The following is a 20,189-nucleotide window of genomic DNA, read 5'->3' on the forward strand; positions in this document are numbered from 1 at the left end:
TTTGTAGAGAAATTTACAATTCGTTATATCAAAGTAATAATCTGTTATATTAAATTAATAATCTGTTATATCAAATTTATAATGTGTAGTATATCAAATTGTCAAAAGTAGACTACCATGGCCCTAAAAGGCTTCCGTAAAAACTAAAGCCTAAAGACGAACTCCAACAAACACTGGGATGATCTCTCAGGTGCTCCCGAAGGATAAGCAGAATATGCTCTACATATGGTACCCATCGTGTTGCTCATATTATTACAAACCCGGTATATCATAATTTAATTAAAATCTGGTAAGTCACATGGAGAGAATTTAGAGAAAATACTGTTGAATCAGGTAGAGGTACATGTAAACTCTTGACCTAATTTTCAATCAAACTTTTTTTGGTGCAGAAAAATATCTTGAATTCAACTAATTTAAAGATAGACAAGCACTGTGCAAGATCAGAATAAGTGCGCATCCCCCAAAAGAAGAGACAGATAGATACATGTATGCTAAAACCTATATAGATAAATCACAAAGATTATGTAAAAAATGCACCTTAGATAAAGTTGAAGACGAAGAACATTTTATATGTCAGACTCCGCTTTATAACTTTTTAAGAACAGAATTTTATGATGATATTTTTATGGCTTGTAAAAATTTTGAAGAATTAAGCACAAGTGAAAATCTAATAAGCTTTTTATTTAAGAAAACCTAGAGGTATTGAAAAATATTGCTATTTATATCAATAAATGTTTGGAACTGAGAAAACTATCAATATAGTATAGATATTGTTTTATTTAAGACGTTGAGAATGCTTGCCTGTTAATAATAGATATATTGTTATGTTTGATTTTTTTTTTATCTAAGAATTAAAATAGTTCAATTCATATTCATGATTTATGTCATCATTATTGTAACATATATAAAAACCATTGTAATAAATTACTTTGCTCTTCATGTGCCCCTTAATTAGAATAAAAAGATCTTATCTTTTCTTATCTTATCTTATCATTCGTGAAAAGGAAAGGTGCGAAGCTATAGATAGAACGGCGGACCAGTTTAGTAGTTATGGCATAAGGAACATATCCGATATTATCTGTGAAACGGATATTCCGTAACGATCATTTAATGACGCTTACTGTTTGCCATAGTATTTACCTGATACGTCATCTTGTAAACAAATCTTCATTGTAAATGATGTTACAACTATATCAATTAATCTGTTATTATTAAGATCAGTGGGTATCAATCTGTAATGGTGATCAATCTACGCAAGTTAGTGAGTATTGTGTAATCATTTTCTGACATTTATTTGATATTATTTACAGAATAATAATATACTACACATTGTCATTGTTAAAAATGTATGTGTTGTGTTTTCTATGGAACGCATTATTGAGAACGGAAATACAAATTATATACCATTATTCTAAATTTACTGTATCATGTGTATATATGTATCACCAATGTTCTTTGTTTGTAAAAATGTTTTTCATGCCCACCTACGATATTGGAGGGGCATTACATTTTCTGGTCTGTGCGTCCGTCCGTTTGTTCGTCCGTCTGTTCCCGGTTCAGGTTTAAATTTTTGATCAATGTAGTTTAAATTTGTTGAAGTTGAAATCCAAACAACTTGAAACTGAGTACACATGTTCGCTATGATATGATCTTTCTAATTTTAATGCCAAATTGAAATAAGAGTTTTTAGTGGAAGAAGACGTCAAGTCTTCTGCAGCCGGTTGTACGAAAGTGTCATTAGCCTAATGTGTCATTAAGTCTTCATTAGCCTAATGCATCATAAGGGTTTAATGAAGACTTAATGACACTTTAGACTAATGAAACATTTGTACAACCGGCTGCAGAAGACTTAAGGGGCTGACCCTTGGCATTGAGTCTCCGTATGCCGCATTCATTTCGTGTATTACAATTTCAAAACAACTTAAGATTCCTGACACCGATTTTTACACATGATTAGGCATCTGAATCATTTAATTTGTAAATTATGATTGTAAAACAATCACTATCGTAAATATGACCCTTTTTATTCATGTAAATTATTAGATTTCATCTCATCCACATGAACGTTATTTGTGTACTTGTAACAGGATGTTTTAACTGTAGATATTTGTATTACGCATGCGTGAATTTGGTATCGGGACAACTCGCCCTGTTTACAAGTTCGCCCTTGAAGTTACGAATTTGCAATCCTGCAGACAAGAAGTTTTTGTTTTTATATAAATAAAAAGGATATATAAAGTGTTGTCTTTATTCATGGTTTTCCTTTGTCATGTGAATTAGATGCCCTTCGTAACATACACGTGAACCTCCCGACGGGAGTACAAACTCATACCTGCCAACTTTTGAAAATGCCCATGGGGGTTTTAGCGGGCGACAACAATTTCAAAGTTTAATATTCTTTGCGACGACTTTTTTGCGTGTGCTGTTTTGTAGTCTAGAAAAAGTGTCATATTTGCATGATTTGTAAGATGAGCTTACATCCCTTTTTTTTAAGTTTATTTGCATGATTCTAGTTATTATATCAGCAGAAAATATGAACATGTAGCTGTAAGACCAGGAATTATTTTCATGTGTAAGGATACTAAATAGTTGTTGACTTTTCCAATTTAAAATTATACACAAAGAAGGACCTTTATCAGGTTGGGAACAACACATAGGGATCCCCCTCAATGTTAGGACATTAAAAACCACTTTTAAAGTACAAATGAGCACACATTCATATTATTTGAAGAAACTTTTCCCAAAGAACTATACATCTTATGACCTATCTGGTATTATATGGTCAACACATGTCCAAGAATTTTGATATGTTCTTGGCCTTATATCTTATTCAAAATAATAGGACTCTTCATTTAGAAAAGCTGTACCAAATATAATGTCAGAATTTCCCATTTTAAAGTTAATAAATCTACATTTTTCTATTTTATTTTTTACAAGAGTGACCCCTTGACTAAGGGTAGTCCCTCATTTAAGGGATTCCTCATGTTGATGTGGGTGTGGGGGTCCATGTGATAAATAATGAATAGTACATTATACTTTAAATGATTGAATACATACATGAAAGTATGTTACAGCAAGTGTATATGTAATGTCAATAAATTGGTGAATAAACTACTATTTATTATATTCATGGTAGTACTGCATCATTGAAGTTTGTCAATCAGCCATGCTTTTATTCTTATTCTGTGTAAGAACCTCCTTGCAGTTGAAAAATCATTTGCCATGTTCACGTTTTTACATCAACAAACAGTGGAATACAACACAAGTTCAATATAGAGAAAAAACGTTTTTGATTGGCTGATTAATTTGATCATGAGAAACACACAATTTGATTGGCTGAACACGATTTTCCTCCATTAGACACAGTTCAAAATCGGGAACAACAATATTTTTCGTGTAGATTTTCACCAAATCGTGTTTTAGAGGGTTTTTCAGGAACACGATCGTGCAATCGTGACTAAGGGTCAAAATCGTGTAGTACACGCCTAAATCGTGAAAGTTGGCAGGTATGCAAACTCCCGTTTTCAGGGGTCTCCTCCCGTCCTCCAGTTTAGGAGAAAAAACTCCCGTGTATGAAATATTTCATGAATGAAAATTTTCAGACGCCATATTTGATCATTTCTTATGTACAGGTGTAATTGACACCTGTGTTAAATTTTACCTGAACATCAAAGAAAATGTATAATTATATAGCTTCACTTGACAGCTTGGGTGTCAAACATACTGGTAATCACCGATGTTTACCTCCGGCTTACTGCCGTTGTGTTATCAAAACGATGTGTATTGGGAATATTGAAATACTGTTTTCAGTTATTTTGCTTTTAAAAATGTAAATTGTAAAAAGACTATAAATGATTAATATTTTAATCAAATAATTATAAAAGGATGTTGATTAAATGAGTTTAAATGATTTTGGACAAATAAAAAAAATAAAATTTATAAATTATTTTAGCAATCTAACCCTCCTTTCAAGGATTAAATTGAAGTTTATATCATAAATTTGTTTATTACGGTATAGTAGTTAACATACAATATGTGCAACTAGACTAATAAAAGGTCTAGTAGATAGAAAAATTCCTAGTAAAATCTTGAAATTTAAATTTGTAAATGTTAGTATATATTAGATTTTATTGTGTAAGCTAAGAAATAGCAAGACATTTTACACTGTTTTTAAGTCTTTTTAAGCTTTCTACAAATATGACTTTCATAATGCTTAAAATCCATGCAGTACTAGTGTTAGTGTATGTTATTTTTTTAATTCATTTACGATGTTGCAAATATACATGTGGAGCTTATTTCTTTCTTATTTGTCTATACATTAACAAATGATAAGGAGATGGAGACATGAACAAAAACATATTCAGATAAGATATATAAATATAATGATTCATTTGCAAGCAGTGAACAATCATTTGTCAAAAACAAAACAAAACAAAACAAGAAACAGATTCTTCTTATTATTTTATTTTATTCAAATAGAGAGGCAGTAAGGGAACTATAAACATTCCAATTTGATGGAAATTTGAAGAAAAAACACAATTTCTACATCATTTGGTTACATTTACGACAAAATTTATGTCGATAAAAAAACATGATGTTTTGACCATTCAGTACTTAATAGATGCATAGTTCTTGGGGAAAAGTTTCATCAAATAATATGAATATAAATGACTTTTTTTGTGCTCATTTTTTACAGTGGGTTGTGATGATCTTCCAGTTAGGTTACCCTCATTTGGAGTGTTGTTCCCAACCTGTTAAAGGTCCATCTTTGTGCATAATTCAAAATTGGAAATTTCAACAAGCATCTAATATTCTTAATCTGGAAAATAAACCCTGGTCTGCTAGCTTCATGTATATTTTTTCTACCGATTTAATATATAACTAGAATCATGCAAACAGACTTAAGGAAAAGGCATGTAAGTTCATCATACAAATATGACACTTTTTCTAGACAATCCAGATCTTGCAAAATACGTCGCTAAAAATTGTAACCTTTAAAATTGTTGTTGTGCAGTAAAAACCCATTTGGGAACTTTCAAAAGTTGGCGGGTATGTAACAAGTCTTACTATTTTTATGCTCCATTTATGGGCAATATGTGTTCTAGTCTGTCCGTCCGTCCTGCTTCTGGTTATAAAGTTTATGGTCGAGGTAGTTTTTGATGAAGTTGAAATCCAATCAACTTGAAACTTATTACACATGTGTTCCTCTTGATATGATCTTCTTAATTTTACTGCCAAATTAAAGATTTTACCTAATTTTCATAGTCAACTGAACATAGAAAATGATTGTACGGATGGGAAATCCATGTACTTATGACCTTTTCTTGTTTGAAGAAAAAAAATACATTTTAACGATAATGGAACAAAGCAGCCTGGGTAAGTGGGGCTGCTTTTATGGTAATTCAAGTTACCTTTTATTCACCTTCTTCCACTTCAGAGCTATCAGCTCTTTGATTATCCCAGGTTCACGGTCCACTGAACATAGTAAATGATAGCGCGAGTGGGTCATTTTGGTACTATCATGGGCAAATTCTTGTTTTTAAATTTTTCGAAATATTCACAAGGACAATCAGTACTCATAGGCTTGTAAGTCAACGAGAAGACCACAGCATGACAGCACCATAACGAAAAGATAAATACAAATAAAATAAACACAAAAAAAACTCTAACAAACAGCAAAAAACAAAGCAAAAAAAAACCCAAAACAACCTGAACAATGGGTATCTCAGGTGCTCAGGAAAGGGTCTAGGATCGTTGGAATGAAAACAAAACCCATTCATCAACCCTGCAACCAATTATCATAACACAGTCACTCGCCAACAATGTCCACGGCAATTATGAATTATAACCTGAGCATTTGTAAATGGATATAATGTTATTGACATTTAAACATGGAAATTATCTGTTAACATGAATTACCACTGTATTGATGGTGTAGTTATATATGGTAACAGAGCTCCAGATAAGAATTCATTAATTGGGGTTTTTACCCACCATTTTCTTATATAATTGGGTGATAAAGTTTTTTAATTGCATTATCAATTCCAATTCACCCCTCAGGTTAATATCAAATTGTGTTTTTCACCACCAATCTCCTTAATGTATTGGGTTTTTTCATCGACACAATATTGAATATTTAGGCAATATCAACCCCAATTTTTCCATCTTAAATTAATATGTTTCAGTCTTTGTTTAGCTCTTTTATTTGGTTTAGGGTTATGGTTAGGGTTATTTGCTAGCTGTTTTATTTGGTTTATTCACTGAGGAGCAATTGTAGGTTTAATTTGTGCCCCATTTCAAACCTTTTGCCAGTTTTGTATTTTCTCACAAAAAAGGATATGTGTATTCACAGGCACTCGTCTTATACCTTTATATAATAAATTCTGAGACCAGTGCCTGATCAGTGGCTGTGTGCATGGTGTGTGTATTCATTAATTAACCGTAAAATGAATAAAAAAATAGTTACTGTATATAAACTCTAATTATACTTGAATGATTTTCTTTTATTCAATTTACATAAATCCTTTTATTAGAACTTTTGATTTCTGATGCTTTATCATTTCTTAATTGATTGGGCCTTTCACTTTTTCCAACTGAATTCGTTTTTGATGAAACCCCGTGTTTATTAGCAATGTTTTCGTTATGGTACGCACACACGCCCGTGCGTTCGATGGACGCTTCCTAAAGACACTGGCTGAGTCTTGTCATCATTATATCTTTCCCTCAGTTTTCCAAAATAAGCCGAAAACATGCTTCTATTCAATATTTTAACTTGACATTCACTTTCGTTTTAATTCGATGTATGTTATGAAAAATCCCGAGCAATGCAAAAAAAATATGACTCCATGACACACGCTAATAGGATAAACACCGAGAAGATCGAAATATTTACAAAAACACGTGTACCTATTGAGCAACGGAAAACTCAAACAGGGACCCATTTCAGCTACTTGATGCAGGGATCTATTTTTAGAAAGACAGGAAATTTCCAATTATAAATATTATAAAAATAGTTTACGCGACGAATGTAAACAGATAAGGGTAAATAACACAAACGGTAGCCAATAAAAGGGTTGAGAACTCATGGTTTTGGCATATAATTGGGTTTTCCGTTGAATTAATTTGGTTGTTGAACCCTTCAATGGACAATTGCATTGGGTTTTCTATTATTTGTATTGCGTGATCACGCAAATACGCAGCTTATCTGGAGCTCTGTTAATTAATTTGGTATACAAATTTAAAAAAAATGGATGTTGCTAATAATCTGTTGAACTCGACATAAAGGACGAACACAACGAACATTGAATTTGTAATTTCGCTAAAAACTGATCAACAATGAAAAAAGAAGTTTGACCAAAAATTATAGCCGTTTTTGTCGTTTCTTAACGATTGACTCCATTATTTTCAAATTCAGCAACCATGGCAACAGTTACTGTTCAGTCAGGTCATGCAGGTGCACGTGCTTGGTGTTATATTCGACCTTATATATGTGTAAATTATAGTATCGGTAAATCTTTTATATAAATTATCACTCTATAGAAGTTAGTGTAATCATGGTTTAATGTATAAAATCGGATGGGTTAGATCGACAGAAGGACAAAAACAAGCACACATTCCTAAACGGGGTAAATTATTTTCTTTATTTTTTACATTTTTCGCTAAAAAGTTCTCTAAAGAGCAGTTTATTTGACCAAAACAGATTGGTATTTTTGTCCACCTTATGAAGTTTTTTTACCATATTTCAGATGTCTTTTTTTCTATTTTGCAATAATAAGAACCAAAATTCTTTGTAAACCTAGATGGATTCCATTGCATTAGAAACTTATTGAAATTGTTACTGGCAATTTTCAAACGATTACTTTAAGCCCTCAGTCACCGAGTATAAACGTGACATTTGTAAGAAACTATATCATGGCAGTGTAACCAGACTCAACCGAATCCTGCTTAAACCGAATACCTGTATAAACCAAACATATTCTTCAGGAGACTGTAATCCTGTTTTGATCGTTTAAATCACGTGTCAAACAACCGTATGTTACGGTGTGTTTGATGACCTATATTCAATTGACCTGTATATATGTTTATTTCAATTTTATTCTGTTATTATACAAATCTTATACCACTTCTGTCAAGCTGTATATTATGTATATCTGCCTCTTGTAACAGTGTAAACTGTCAGAGTGTACAATAAAATCTTGAATCTTGAAATCTTGGAGCCTGTAATTCAGTGGTTGTCGTTTGTTTAATGTTACATATTTGTTTTTCGTTCATTTTTTTACATAAATAAGGCCGTTAGTTTCCTCGTTTGAATTGTTTTACATGTCTTATCGGGGCCTTTTATAGCTGACTATATGCGGTATGGGCTTTGCTCATTAGGGAAGGCCGTACGGTGACTTATAATTGTCAATGTTTGTGTTATTTTGGTCTTTTGTGGATAGTTGTCTCATTGGCAATTATACCACATCTTCTTTTTAGCTCATCTGGCCCGAAGGGCCAAGTGAGCTTATGCCATCACTTGGCGTCCGTCGTCGTCCGTCGTCCGTCGTCTGTCGTCTGTCGTCTGTCGTCTGTCGTCTGTCGTCGTCTATCGTCGTAAACTATTTCAAGAATCTTCTTCTCTGAAACTACTGGGCCAAATACTTCCAAACTTTAACTGAATGTTCCTTAGGGTAACTAGTTTATAAATTGTATCCGAAATTTTGATCTATCAACAAACATGTCCGCCATTGCTAAAAATAGAACATAGGGGGCAAATGCAGTTTTTGGCTTATAACTCAAAAACCAAAGCATTTAGAGCAAATCTGACAGGGGGTAATATTGTTTATTAGGTCAAGATCTATCTGCCCTGAAATTTTCAGATGAATCAGACAACCCGTTGTTGGGTTGCAGCCCCTGAATTGGTAATTTTAAGGAAGTTTTGCTGTTTTTATACGACTGCAAATTTTGAAAAAATTTTCGTCGTATATTGCTATCACGTTGGCGTCGTCGTCTGCGTCGTCGTCGTCGTCGTCGTCTTCGTCGTCGTCCGAATACTTTTAGTTTTCGCACTCTTACTTTAGTAAAAGTGAATAGAAATCTATGAAATTTTAACACAAGGTATATGACCATAAAAGAAAGGTTGGTATTGATTTTGGGAGTTTTGGTCCCAACATTTTAGGAATTAGGGGCCAAAAAGGGCCCAAATAAGCATTTTCTTGGTTTTCGCACTATAACTTTAGTTTATGTTAATAGAAATCTATGAAATTTTGACACAAGGTTTATGACCACAAAAGAAAGGTTGGGATTGATTTTGGGAGTTTTGGTTTCAACAGTTTAGGAATAAGGGGCCAAAAAAGGACTCAAATAAGCATTATTCTTGGTTTTCGCACAATAACTTTGGTTTAAGTAAATAGAAATCAATGAAATTTAAACACAATGTTTATGACCACAAAAGGAAGGTTGGTATTGATTTTGGGAGTTTAGGTCCCAACAGTTTAGGAATTAGGGGCCAAAAAGGGACCCAAATAAGCATTTTTCTTGGTTTTCGCACCATAACATTAGTATAAGTAAATAGAAATCTATGAAATTTAAACACAAGGTTTATGACCATAAAAGGAAGGTTAGTATTGATTTTGGGAGTTTTGGTCCCAACAGTTTAGGAAAAAGGGGCCCAAAGGGTCCAAAATTAAACTTTTTTTGATTTCATCAAAATTGAATAATTGGGGTTCTTTGATATGCCAAATCTAACTGTGTATGTAGATTCTTAACTTTTAGTCATGTTTTCAAATTGGTCTACATTAAGGTCCAAAGGGTCCAAAATTAAACTGAGTTTGATTTTGACAAAACATGAATAGGTTGGGTTCTTTGATATGTTGAATCTAAAAATGTACTTAGATTCTTGATTATTGGCCCAGTTTTCAAGTTGGTCCAAATCTGGGTCCAAAATTAAACTTTATTTGATTTCATCAAAAATTGAATAAATGGGGTTCGTTGATATGCCAAATCTAACTGTGTATGTAGATTCTTCATTTTTGGTCCCGTTTTCGAATAAGCCTACATTAAGGTCCAAAGGGTCCATAATTAAACTAAGTTTGATTTTAACAAAAATTAAATTCTTGGGCCTCTTTGATATGCTGAATCTAAACATGTACTTAGATTTTTGATTATGGGCCCAGTTTTCAAGTTGGTCCAAATCAGGATCTAAAATTATTACATTAAGTATTGTGTAATAGCAAGTCTTTTCAATTGCACAGTATTGTGCAATGGCAAGAAATATCTAATTTCACAATATTGTGAAATAGCAAATTTTTTTTTTAATTAGAGTTATCTTTCTTTGTCCAGAATAGTAAGCAAGAAATATCTTATTGCAAGATTTTTTTTTAATTGGAGTTATCTTTCTTTGTCCAGAATCAACTTAAATCTTTGTTATATACAACATTCAATGTATATTCACTTTTTACTACCAACTGATAAATTTAAATGATCTTTACCATTCAGTGATAACAAGCAGTTTTTTTTACATCTTAATATTTTATGATGTATTTAAATGAGTAGTTATTGTTGCAAACTCCATTAGAATATTTTAATTGAGATTAGTTTTGGAATAAGGGAAAGGGGGATGTGATTAAAAAATTGGGTTCAATTTTTCTCATTTGAAATTTCATAAATAAAAAGAAAATTTCTTCAATCATTTTTTTGAGAGGATTAATATTCAACAGCATAGTGAATTGCTCTAAGAGAAAACAAAAAACAAAAATTTTAAGTTCATTAGAACACTTTCATTCTGTGTCAGAAACCTATGCTGTGTCAACTATTTAATAACAATCCAAATTTAGAGCTGAATCCAGCTTGAATGTTGTGTCCATACTTGCCCCAACCGTTCAGGGTTCAATCTCTGCGGTCGTATAAAGCTACGCCCTGCGGAGCATCTGGTTGGTTATTATCTTGAATATTATTATAGATAGAGATAAACTGTAAACAGCAAGAATGTTCAGCAAAGTAAGATTTACAAATAAGTCAACGTGACCGAAATGGTCAGTTGACCCCTTTAGGAGTTATTGCCCTTTATAATCAATTTTTAACCATTTTTCGTAAATCTTAGTAATCTTTTACAAAGATCTTCTCCTCTGAAACTACTGGGCCAAATACTTCCAAACTTTAACTGAATGTTTCTTAGGGTATCTTGTTTATAAAGTGTATCTGAAGTTTTGATCTATCAACAAACATGGCCGCCATTGCTAAAAATAGAACATAGGGGTCAAATGCAGTTTTTGGCTTATAACTCAAAAACCAAATCATTTAGAGCAAATCTGACAGGGGGTAATATTGTTTATCAGGTCAAGATCTATCTGCCCTGAAATTTTCAGATGAATCAGACATTCTGTTGTTGGGTTGCTGCCCCTGAATTGGCAATTTTAAGGAAATTTTGCTGTTTTTGGTTATTATCTTGAATATTATTATAGATAGAGATAAACTGTAAACAGCAATAATGTTCAGCAAAGTAAGATTTACAAATAAGTCAACGTGACCGAAATGGTCAGTTGACCCCTTTAGGAGTTATTGCCCTTTATAGTCAATTTTTAACCATTTTTTCGTAAATCTTAGTAATCTTATACAAATATTTTCCCTTGAAACTACCGGGCCAAATACTTCCAAACTTTAACTGAATGTTCCTTAGGGTATCTAGTTTTTGAATTGTATCCGAAGTTTTGATCTATCAACAAACATGGCCGCCATTTTTAAAAATAGAACATAGGGGTCAAATGCAGTTTTTGGCTTATAACTCAAAAACCAAAGCATTTAGAGCAAATCTGACAGGGATAATAATTTTGACCAGGTCAAGATCTATCTGCCCTGAAATTTTCAGATGAATCAGACATTCTGTTGTTGGGTTGCTGCCCCTGAATTGGTAATTTTAAGGAAATTTTGCTGTTTTTGGTTATTATCTTGAATATTATTATAGATAGAGATAAACTGTAAACAGCAATAATTTTCAGCAAAGTAAGATTTACAAATAAGTCAACGTGACCGAAATGGTCAGTTGACCCCTTCAGGAGTTATTGCCCTTTATAGTCAATTTTTAACCATTTTTCGTAAATCTTAGTAATCTTTTACAAAAATCTTCTCCTCTGAAACTACTGGGCCAAATACTTCCAAACTTTAACTGAATGTTCCTTAGGTTCTCTAGTTTATAAATTGTATCCAAAGTTTTGATCTATCAACAAACATGGCCCCCATTGCTAAAAATATAACGTAGGGGGTCAAATGCAGTTTTTGGCTTATAACTCAAAAACCAAAGCATTTAGAGCAAATCTGACAGGGGGTAATACTGTTTATCAGGTCAAGATCTATCTGCCCTGAAATTGTCAGATGAATCAGACATTCTGTTGTTGGGTTGCTGCCCCTGAATTGGTAATTTTAAGGAAATTTTGCTGTTTTTGGTTATTATCTTGAATATTATTATAGATAGAGATAAACTGTAAACAGCAATAATGTTCAGCAAAGTAAGTTCTACAAATAAGTCAATTTGACCAAAATTGTCAATTGACCCCTTAAGGAGTTATTGTCCTTTAAAGACTTTTTTTCACAATTTGTCCATCATGTTGACTTACTTTAAAAAATCTTCTCCTTGGAAACTGCTGTATCAATTTCAGCTAAACTTAGGCTAAATGAGTTTCAGAGTATCTAGTATACATTTTATTTCCTTGTATGTAAAGAAACATAGCTCCTATTGCTAAAATAGAACATAGGAGAAAATGATTTTTATTTGCTTTTGAAGAAAATAGGACGATCCAAAGAACATTCAAATAAATTGAAAAGCCAAAATAATCATTGATGAGAGATTTAACCAAAAGAATTAAGGTGAGCGATTCAGGCTCTTGAGAGCCTCTTGAATATATATTCTTATGCCCCGTCATTTGTCATTACAAATTGTATGCGTTGTGAACCTGATAAAACAGGAACATCGGTCAAAACCGAACAAATTCTGAAGTCATGAACAGATTCGGTTTAAACAGGTTTCATTGTATCTCTCAGTCTTTGCGATATTTCAGAGCTTGCGTATCCTACATGTCGAGGCCCTGCACACTACATATTGTTATTGGTCCAGCGACTTTGAATTAATTACCAATGCTGCTGTCCGTTTTATTGTCTTTTCTGAATAATTATTGTGAGCCGACAGGTGAACATATACATGTATCTGTGTCAACATTTTATTTGATATTCTATTTATGAAATGCTTCTAGTTATAAACCGAGTAGAACAAACCGGTCAATACTGGTAAAATTTGTATTGTTGCTACCCGATTGTGATATAATGATTGAATGATAACACTGAATATTGAAAACACAGTGTCAAATGATTGTTTTTCGTTTCAGGTACTAGTTTCTGAAAATGAAAATACTTATAATTGTACTACTATTGTCCATAGTGCAATCCTCCCAGCAGTGTGATTGTAAGGATGACTCTATTTACATCAATGGGGAAGAAATTTCTGGGAACCTATGTACAGCAGAAACAAGTAAGTCGGTGGTGTTGATCGATTACCGAGCATTAATAAAATAAAATCATAAGTATTTGAAAGGAGGAAACCAGATGTAAGTACGGCACGGCCCGTATGCATAAAATGAGTTCCGAACGGACGGATTTTTTCAATCTCCCATACAGACAGTGTTGTCGTTCTTTCCTCCTAGAATCAAATTTCTAAGCATGCATTAAAACAAATCCGTCTTCCCGTATACATGTGTACGAAAAAAGCAATCATGATCCGACACCCAGTGACTTGTAAATGAGAGAATGATAGATCCGTTAGCATGCACATTATTTATACACAGGTGTGGTCTGGTTGACGCCTCCTTCTGCAAAGGACGACAGCTCTGTCTCACATGCGCTTGGGTATATGATACAATTATTTTGTTTTTGTTTGAATTAAAATATTCAATTTTCTATATTTATAATGCATATCTATCACTTCTGTGCATGTCTCACCATGTTTTGCGTGATTTAAACGACTTAGTGAACATACCAAATTTTACTATCCATACAAAGAAACAAAGTTTAAATCACTCGAAAAAATTGTTTCCGTTCTCTAACTTTACTTTGCGTCTACCAACTGCTATAACACTTAATTAGACACAATGCTCATTACCATTTAAATGATACAGCATATACAATACTTATTACCACAAAACTCAGTTTTAGTTAAAATTTTGGAAGCGTCATTTTTACAGTTCTTGAGTTATGTCCCTTAAGATGGTATTTGATAGCGGGATCATCATCTGTGTTCCTATGAACACATTCCCCATTTATTTTGCATAACCGAAATATTGAATAGAAAAAACGGCTTCAATCGATAAGAGCAAAAACGATCAGCAACTGTATAACATAGGCGGATCCAGGGGTTGGAGGGTTGGAAAGGGGGGGGGGGGGTGCTGAGTCACCAAAGCATGACTGGAGCGGCTCCTCCTTATGTCAATCAGAGCCCCCACTCCGCTTTTATAAACATATCAAAACTATTTCAGAACACAAATTTTAAATGTATTAAATCAAAGTTAAACTTAAACATTGCTGATTTAAAATTAGAAGAACTTATGTATACTATAGATTCATATTCGTTCATATTTGATTACGTGGTTTTGAAAATCTCTGTATAAAAGCCTATTTAAAAAAATATTTGTTTTTGTTGAACATTTGATTTAGTGGTTCACCTGTACCAACGAAACCCACGTGACGAAAATTGATACCCAACGAATTATAATGAATCCACAGTACTCAAATAATTTATTATTAAAATTGTACATGAGGATAATACATTTGTACATCATTTTGAAAATTGTTCAATTTTATATTAACAGTAATATCAGTTCTAGTCGAGAATGTTAAAGACGGACCGGAAGGGTTTCTGGTATTCAAGGTCAAACTTCTAGATCAACCACTGAGGGTAAGTTGATTACAAGTATTTGCTCTCCAAAAACTTTTCTGTAATTAGGTAGAATTTGATAGTTATCAAAGGTACTTTATTTATTAATTTAGTACGCCAGACGCGCGTTTCGTCTACATAAGGCTCATCAGTGACGCTCATATCAAAATGTTTATTAAACCAAACAAGTAAAAAGTTGAAGAGCACTGAGGATCCAAAATTCAAAAAGGTTGTGCCAAGTACGGCTAAGGTAAGCTATCGAATAATTGAGACGTACCTTGAAGACTTCCTCTCTTGTTTAAGGTACCTTTGGCTTTTGAAATGATTAAGATCAAAGCTTAAAACTAAACTATCACATCTTCTTGTGTTTGCTTTTTATACGACCGCAAATTTTGAAAAAAATTTCGTCGTATATTGCTATCACGTTGGCGTCGTCGTCTGCGTCGTCGTTGTCGTCGTCGTCGTCGTCGTCGTCCGAATACTTTTAGGTTTTGCACTCTTACTTTAGTAAAAGTGAATAGAAATCTATGAAATTTTAACACAAGGTTTATGACCATAAAAGGAAGGCTGGTATTGATTTTGGGAGTTTTGGTCCCAACATTTTAGGAATTAGGGGCCAAAAAGGGCCCAAATAAGCATTTCTTGGTTTTCGCAATATAACTTTAGTTTAAGTTAATAGAAATCTGTGAAATTTTGACACAAGGTTTATGACCACAAAAGAAAGGTTGGGATTGATTTTGGGAGTTTTGGTTTCAACAGTTTAGGAATTAGGGGCCAAAAAAGGGCCCAAATAAGCATTATTCTTGGTTTTCGCACAATAACTTTAGTTAAAGTAAATAGAAATCAATGAAATTTAAACACAATGTTTATGACCACAAAAGGAAGGTTGGTATTGATTTTGGGAGTTTCGGTCCCATCAGTTTAGGAATTAGGGGCCAAAAAGGGACCCAAATAAGCATTTTTCTTGGTTTTCGCACCATAGCGTTAGTATAAGTAAATAGAAATCTATGAAATTTAAACACAAGGTTTATGACTATTAAAGGAAGGTTGGTATTGATTTTGGGAGTTTTGGTCCCAACAGTTAAGGAAAAAGGGGCCCAAAGGGTCCAAAATTAAATTTTGTTTGATTTCATCAAAATTGAATAATTGGGGTTCTTTAATATGCCGAATCTAACTGTGCATGTAGATTCTTAATTTTTGGTCCCGTTTTCAAATTGGTCTACATTAAGGTCCAAAGGGTCCAAAATTAAACTTAGTTTGATTTTAACAAAAATTGAAACCTTTGGGTTCTTTGATATGCTGAATCTAAAAATGTACTTAGATTTTTTATTATTGGCCCAGTTTTCAAGTTGGCCCAAATCGAGGTCCAAAATTAAACATTGTTTGATTTCATCAAAAATTGAATAATTGGGGTTCTTTGATACGCCAAATCTAACTGTGTATGTAGATTCTTAATTTTTGGTCCAGTTTTAAAATTGGTCTAAATTAAAGTGCAAAGGGTCCAAAATTAAACTAAGTTTGATTTTAACAAAAATTAAATTCTTGGGCCTCATTTGATATGCTGAATCTAAACATGTACTTAGATTTTTGATTATGGGCCCAGTTTTCAAGTTGGTCCAAATCAGGATCTAAAATTATTATATTAAGTATTGTGCAAAAGCAAGTCTTTTCAATTGCACAGTATTGTGCAATGGCAAGAAATATCTAATTTCACAATATTGGGAAATAGCAATTTTTTTTTAATTAAGAGCTATCTGTCTTTGTCCAGTATAGTAAGCAAGAAATATCTGCAATAATTTTTTTTTAATTGGAGTTATCTTTCTTTGTCCAGAATCAACTTAAATCTTTGTTATATACAATATACAATGTATATTCACTTTTTACTACCAACTGATAAATTTAAATAATCTTTACCATTCAGTGATAACAAGCAGTTTTTTTACATCTTAATATTTTATGATGTATTTAAATGAGTAGTAATTGTTGCAAACTCCATTAGAATATTTTAATTGAAATTAGTTTTGGAATAAGGGAAAGGGCGATGTGATTAAAAAATTGGGTTCAATTTTTCTCATTTGAAATTTCATAAATAAAAAGAAAATTTCTTCAAACATTTTTTTGAGAGGATTAATATTCAACAGCATAGTGAATTGCTCTAAGAGAAAACAAAAATTTTAAGTTCATTTGAATACATTCATTCTGTGTCAGAAACCTATGCTGTGTCAACTATTTAATCACAATCCAAATTTAGAGCGGAATCCAGCTTGAATGTTGTGTCCATACTTGCCCCAACCGTTCAGGGTTCAACCTCTGCGGTCGTATAAAGCTACGCCCTGCGGAGCATCTGGTTTCATCTTTACATTCTACCGAAATCCACTCTTGAGGTGAACAGGCTAACAGGAGACCACAGAGGCGAAATAAATGAATCAGGATTATACAAGGAGTATGAAAAGGTCCAAACGATCCAAAATTTTAACTTTTTTTTATTTCCTCAGAAATAGAAATCTTGTTGTTCTATAATGTGTTGAATCTAACGTTCTAAATTATAATCCTGGTACCTTTGATAGCTACTTACCATGCAATTAGAAATATGATTTTGGACCATAAAATGTAAATGTTATTATGTATACCACATTCGTTCTGTTTCAGAAACATATGCTGTGTCAAATATTTAATCACAATCCAAATTTGGAGCTGTTTCAAGCTTGAATGTTGTGTCCATACTTATCCCAATTGTTCAGAGTTCGATTTCATTTGATTTCAATCGAATCAAATTTAAAGAATTAAAAATCGTATTAAGGGAGGACTATAGATTTTGACTATAACTTACTATAATTGTTTTTTAATTATATCTATTATCAGGGCAATTTAGACGGAATAGGTGGACTTCCAACCAAAGATGATAAAAACAAAGACGTTTCACTAAATCTTTATATGCCAGTACCTGACCAAATGTGCCACTCGGATATTGTTTTGTTTGAAAGGCACAAATATGTTATTTCCGGTATATTATTTTTTTTATATAGATATGTGATTTGTTGATGATTGTTTAATTGATAGTCGCTTTTCATATGAAAGATGTCTCATTTATGTCTTAAAAGTAAAATGTTTATTGTTCCAAAGAAACTTTTAATTTTGAAAAAATAAAATGACAAAGAGACAACAACCCTACCAAAAAGAAGAAAACCACCAAAGACTACCAAGGGGTCTTCAGCACAGTGAGAATATCCCGCATACGGAGGCGTGCTTCAGCTGGTCCATAAACAAAAATGAGTTCAGTGATAATGGACGTCATACTAGACTCCGAAATATATAAATGAACTAAAATTAAAAAATCATACAAGACGTACAAGGCCAGGGGCTCCTGACTTGGAACAGGCGCAAATTTAGGAGGATTTAATATGTTCAGTAAGATCTCGACCCTCCCCCTATACCTCTAGCCAATGTAGAAAACAAACACACAGCAATACGCACAGTAAAACTCAGACTTTATTAGAAGTCCGAGTCCGATGTCAGAAGAGATTGCAAAAGAAACTTAGCAAATTGACAATGATAGGACTACTAGCAGGTTTGTGTTATTATCGCCGCCATCTTGTTTACATTGGTTACAAAAAGAAGTTCGGTCAACGTCTTCTATCGTAAAAAGAACAACTTCAAGAACATCTACCGGAAATTCTCTCGACCAATCATATCATCGTATTCCATTATAATATACCAATCATATAACAATTATTGTACTATAATGAAAATTGTGAAAAACTTTGCCGCTGAAGAAGTATGGACATACCTAATATATATTTATACAAATATATATATAAATTATATTTTCAACTGACTGTTTTCATTTTATTTTCATTTCCATTTTTTTCTCAGTGGACAAAGAAGACAAGTACCTGGTATTGAATTTATGTAATTTCGCAGAGGAACTCGGCAACATTTCTAAAACCCAGCGGGAAGTCATTGGAAAGGGATGTCCAAGATAAACAATTCATCATCTCTAAGACAATATTTATTTCTCAAAATTAAGGTGAAATATAAGAGTTCAAAGATGTTCAAAGATGTAAATGCTGACTAATTTGATGTATAATTATTTTTTGTAAAGGCGGGAAATGACAGGGGGTCACAATTTTCACCTACCCAATTAAGATTTTATTTTGTTTAGAGTGAAATTGCAAGACGAATTTCCATTATATTGAATCTCCACTTCTAATTTTTATTCAACTGTTTAATACAAGTAAGTGTTTTTATACAATATAGTGGGAAATTCATTTTAACGTCATCTAATGGATGAACACGTGGTTAGCTGTAACGGGTAAAAATTTCCATTCCCTGTTTATATACATGTAGTTATCTTATATAAATAAAGTATACCACAAGCTAACATACACGTGCTTCTTCATTTTATGACATATTATAAAGTTGTTGTTTAACATCTGCATGCATAGCTCTGCCGCTTTGTCCGGTCGTCAATAGCTTTAATAAGTATTTAAAGACCGCAACAATTCATGAGTTTCCCTTCGAGTATCACTAAAGAGATCAATTGTATTGACAAAATGCGCATATGTTGCAGTCAAGTTGATACCGTTGAGTATGATTAGAGCAACACCTAAGATAATTACAATTCTCCAGAGGGGAGTACATTTCTCCTAGTTGACACGATTTTAAAAAGCCTAGAATTATTTAAAAAAAATTTGATAGGTGAATGCTGCTAAAAGGAAAATTATCTTATCTTTTCGATAGTTACCGGTCGGCATCATAGTTTGAACGACTGTAGTTCACAGATAACCTATCAAATAGAGACGAACGATAAACCTCATGATTCGAAAAATAAATGAAAAACGACAAAAAGACAAAAAGACAAACACCAGAAAACAAATCTTAACACTGACAACTGAAGGCTAAGCAACATGAACCACGCTAGACAAACACCAGTAAACAAATCGTAACATGGAAAACGGAAGACTGAGCAACACGAATTACGCTAAATATATTGTCAGGATTAAGGAATATTTATCTTTATATCGCAATTATACTGTTTTGTTGATGTCGTGCATAAGAACGTGGACCAGCATAAGAACGAGAGATTACCTGGTTTATATTGTACACAGTTTACAAGTCAATGCTGTGTTTCGTTGACAAGTGTTGTTGTATTCACCTGATTTTTGTTGGCCATGATATTGTCTATCACTTTGCGAATTATGAGTGTGATTGCAGCTGTAGTTATTGGTTTTATTGTCTACTGGGTAGACATTTTTAGTACAAAAATCCATAACAGATCTGCATGTTTACACTT

At 32.9% G+C, this 20,189-nt stretch overlaps 1 protein-coding gene across 3 annotated transcripts; it reads left to right on the forward strand.

The window, feature by feature from the left end:
- The first annotated feature begins 1,115 nt into the window (after nucleotides 1-1,115).
- LOC134693794 (uncharacterized) lies at nucleotides 1,116-19,277 on the forward strand. Of its 3 annotated transcripts, none has more exons than XM_063554707.1 (5): nucleotides 1,116-1,257; nucleotides 13,356-13,498; nucleotides 14,832-14,917; nucleotides 17,759-17,900; nucleotides 18,770-19,277. In XM_063554707.1, the coding sequence occupies exons 2-5, from the start codon at nucleotides 13,372-13,374 to the stop codon at nucleotides 18,877-18,879; spliced, it is 465 nt and encodes a 154-aa protein (XP_063410777.1). In that variant the 5' UTR covers nucleotides 1,116-1,257; nucleotides 13,356-13,371; the 3' UTR covers nucleotides 18,880-19,277. The 3 variants fall into 3 exon arrangements, with proteins under 3 accessions (XP_063410777.1, XP_063410776.1, XP_063410778.1); XM_063554706.1 differs by having other exon boundaries at nucleotides 1,117-1,261; XM_063554708.1 differs by lacking the exon at nucleotides 1,116-1,257 and adding an exon at nucleotides 7,580-7,625.
- The last annotated feature ends 912 nt before the right edge of the window (nucleotides 19,278-20,189 follow it).

The sequence above is a fragment of the Mytilus trossulus genome, chromosome 12, assembly GCF_036588685.1.
Source record: "Mytilus trossulus isolate FHL-02 chromosome 12, PNRI_Mtr1.1.1.hap1, whole genome shotgun sequence".
Lineage (NCBI taxonomy): Eukaryota > Metazoa > Mollusca > Bivalvia > Mytilida > Mytilidae > Mytilus > Mytilus trossulus.

Coding starts and splice junctions, on each gene's coding strand:
- LOC134693794 (XM_063554707.1), top strand. CDS start 13,372: ATGAAAATACTTATAATTGTACTACTATTGTCCATAGTGCAATCCTCC. Junction 14,918..17,758: donor TTCTAGATCAACCACTGAGG/GTAAGTTGATTA, acceptor ATCTATTATCAG/GGCAATTTAGACGGAATAGG. Junction 17,901..18,769: donor GCACAAATATGTTATTTCCG/GTATATTATTTT, acceptor TTTTTTTCTCAG/TGGACAAAGAAGACAAGTAC.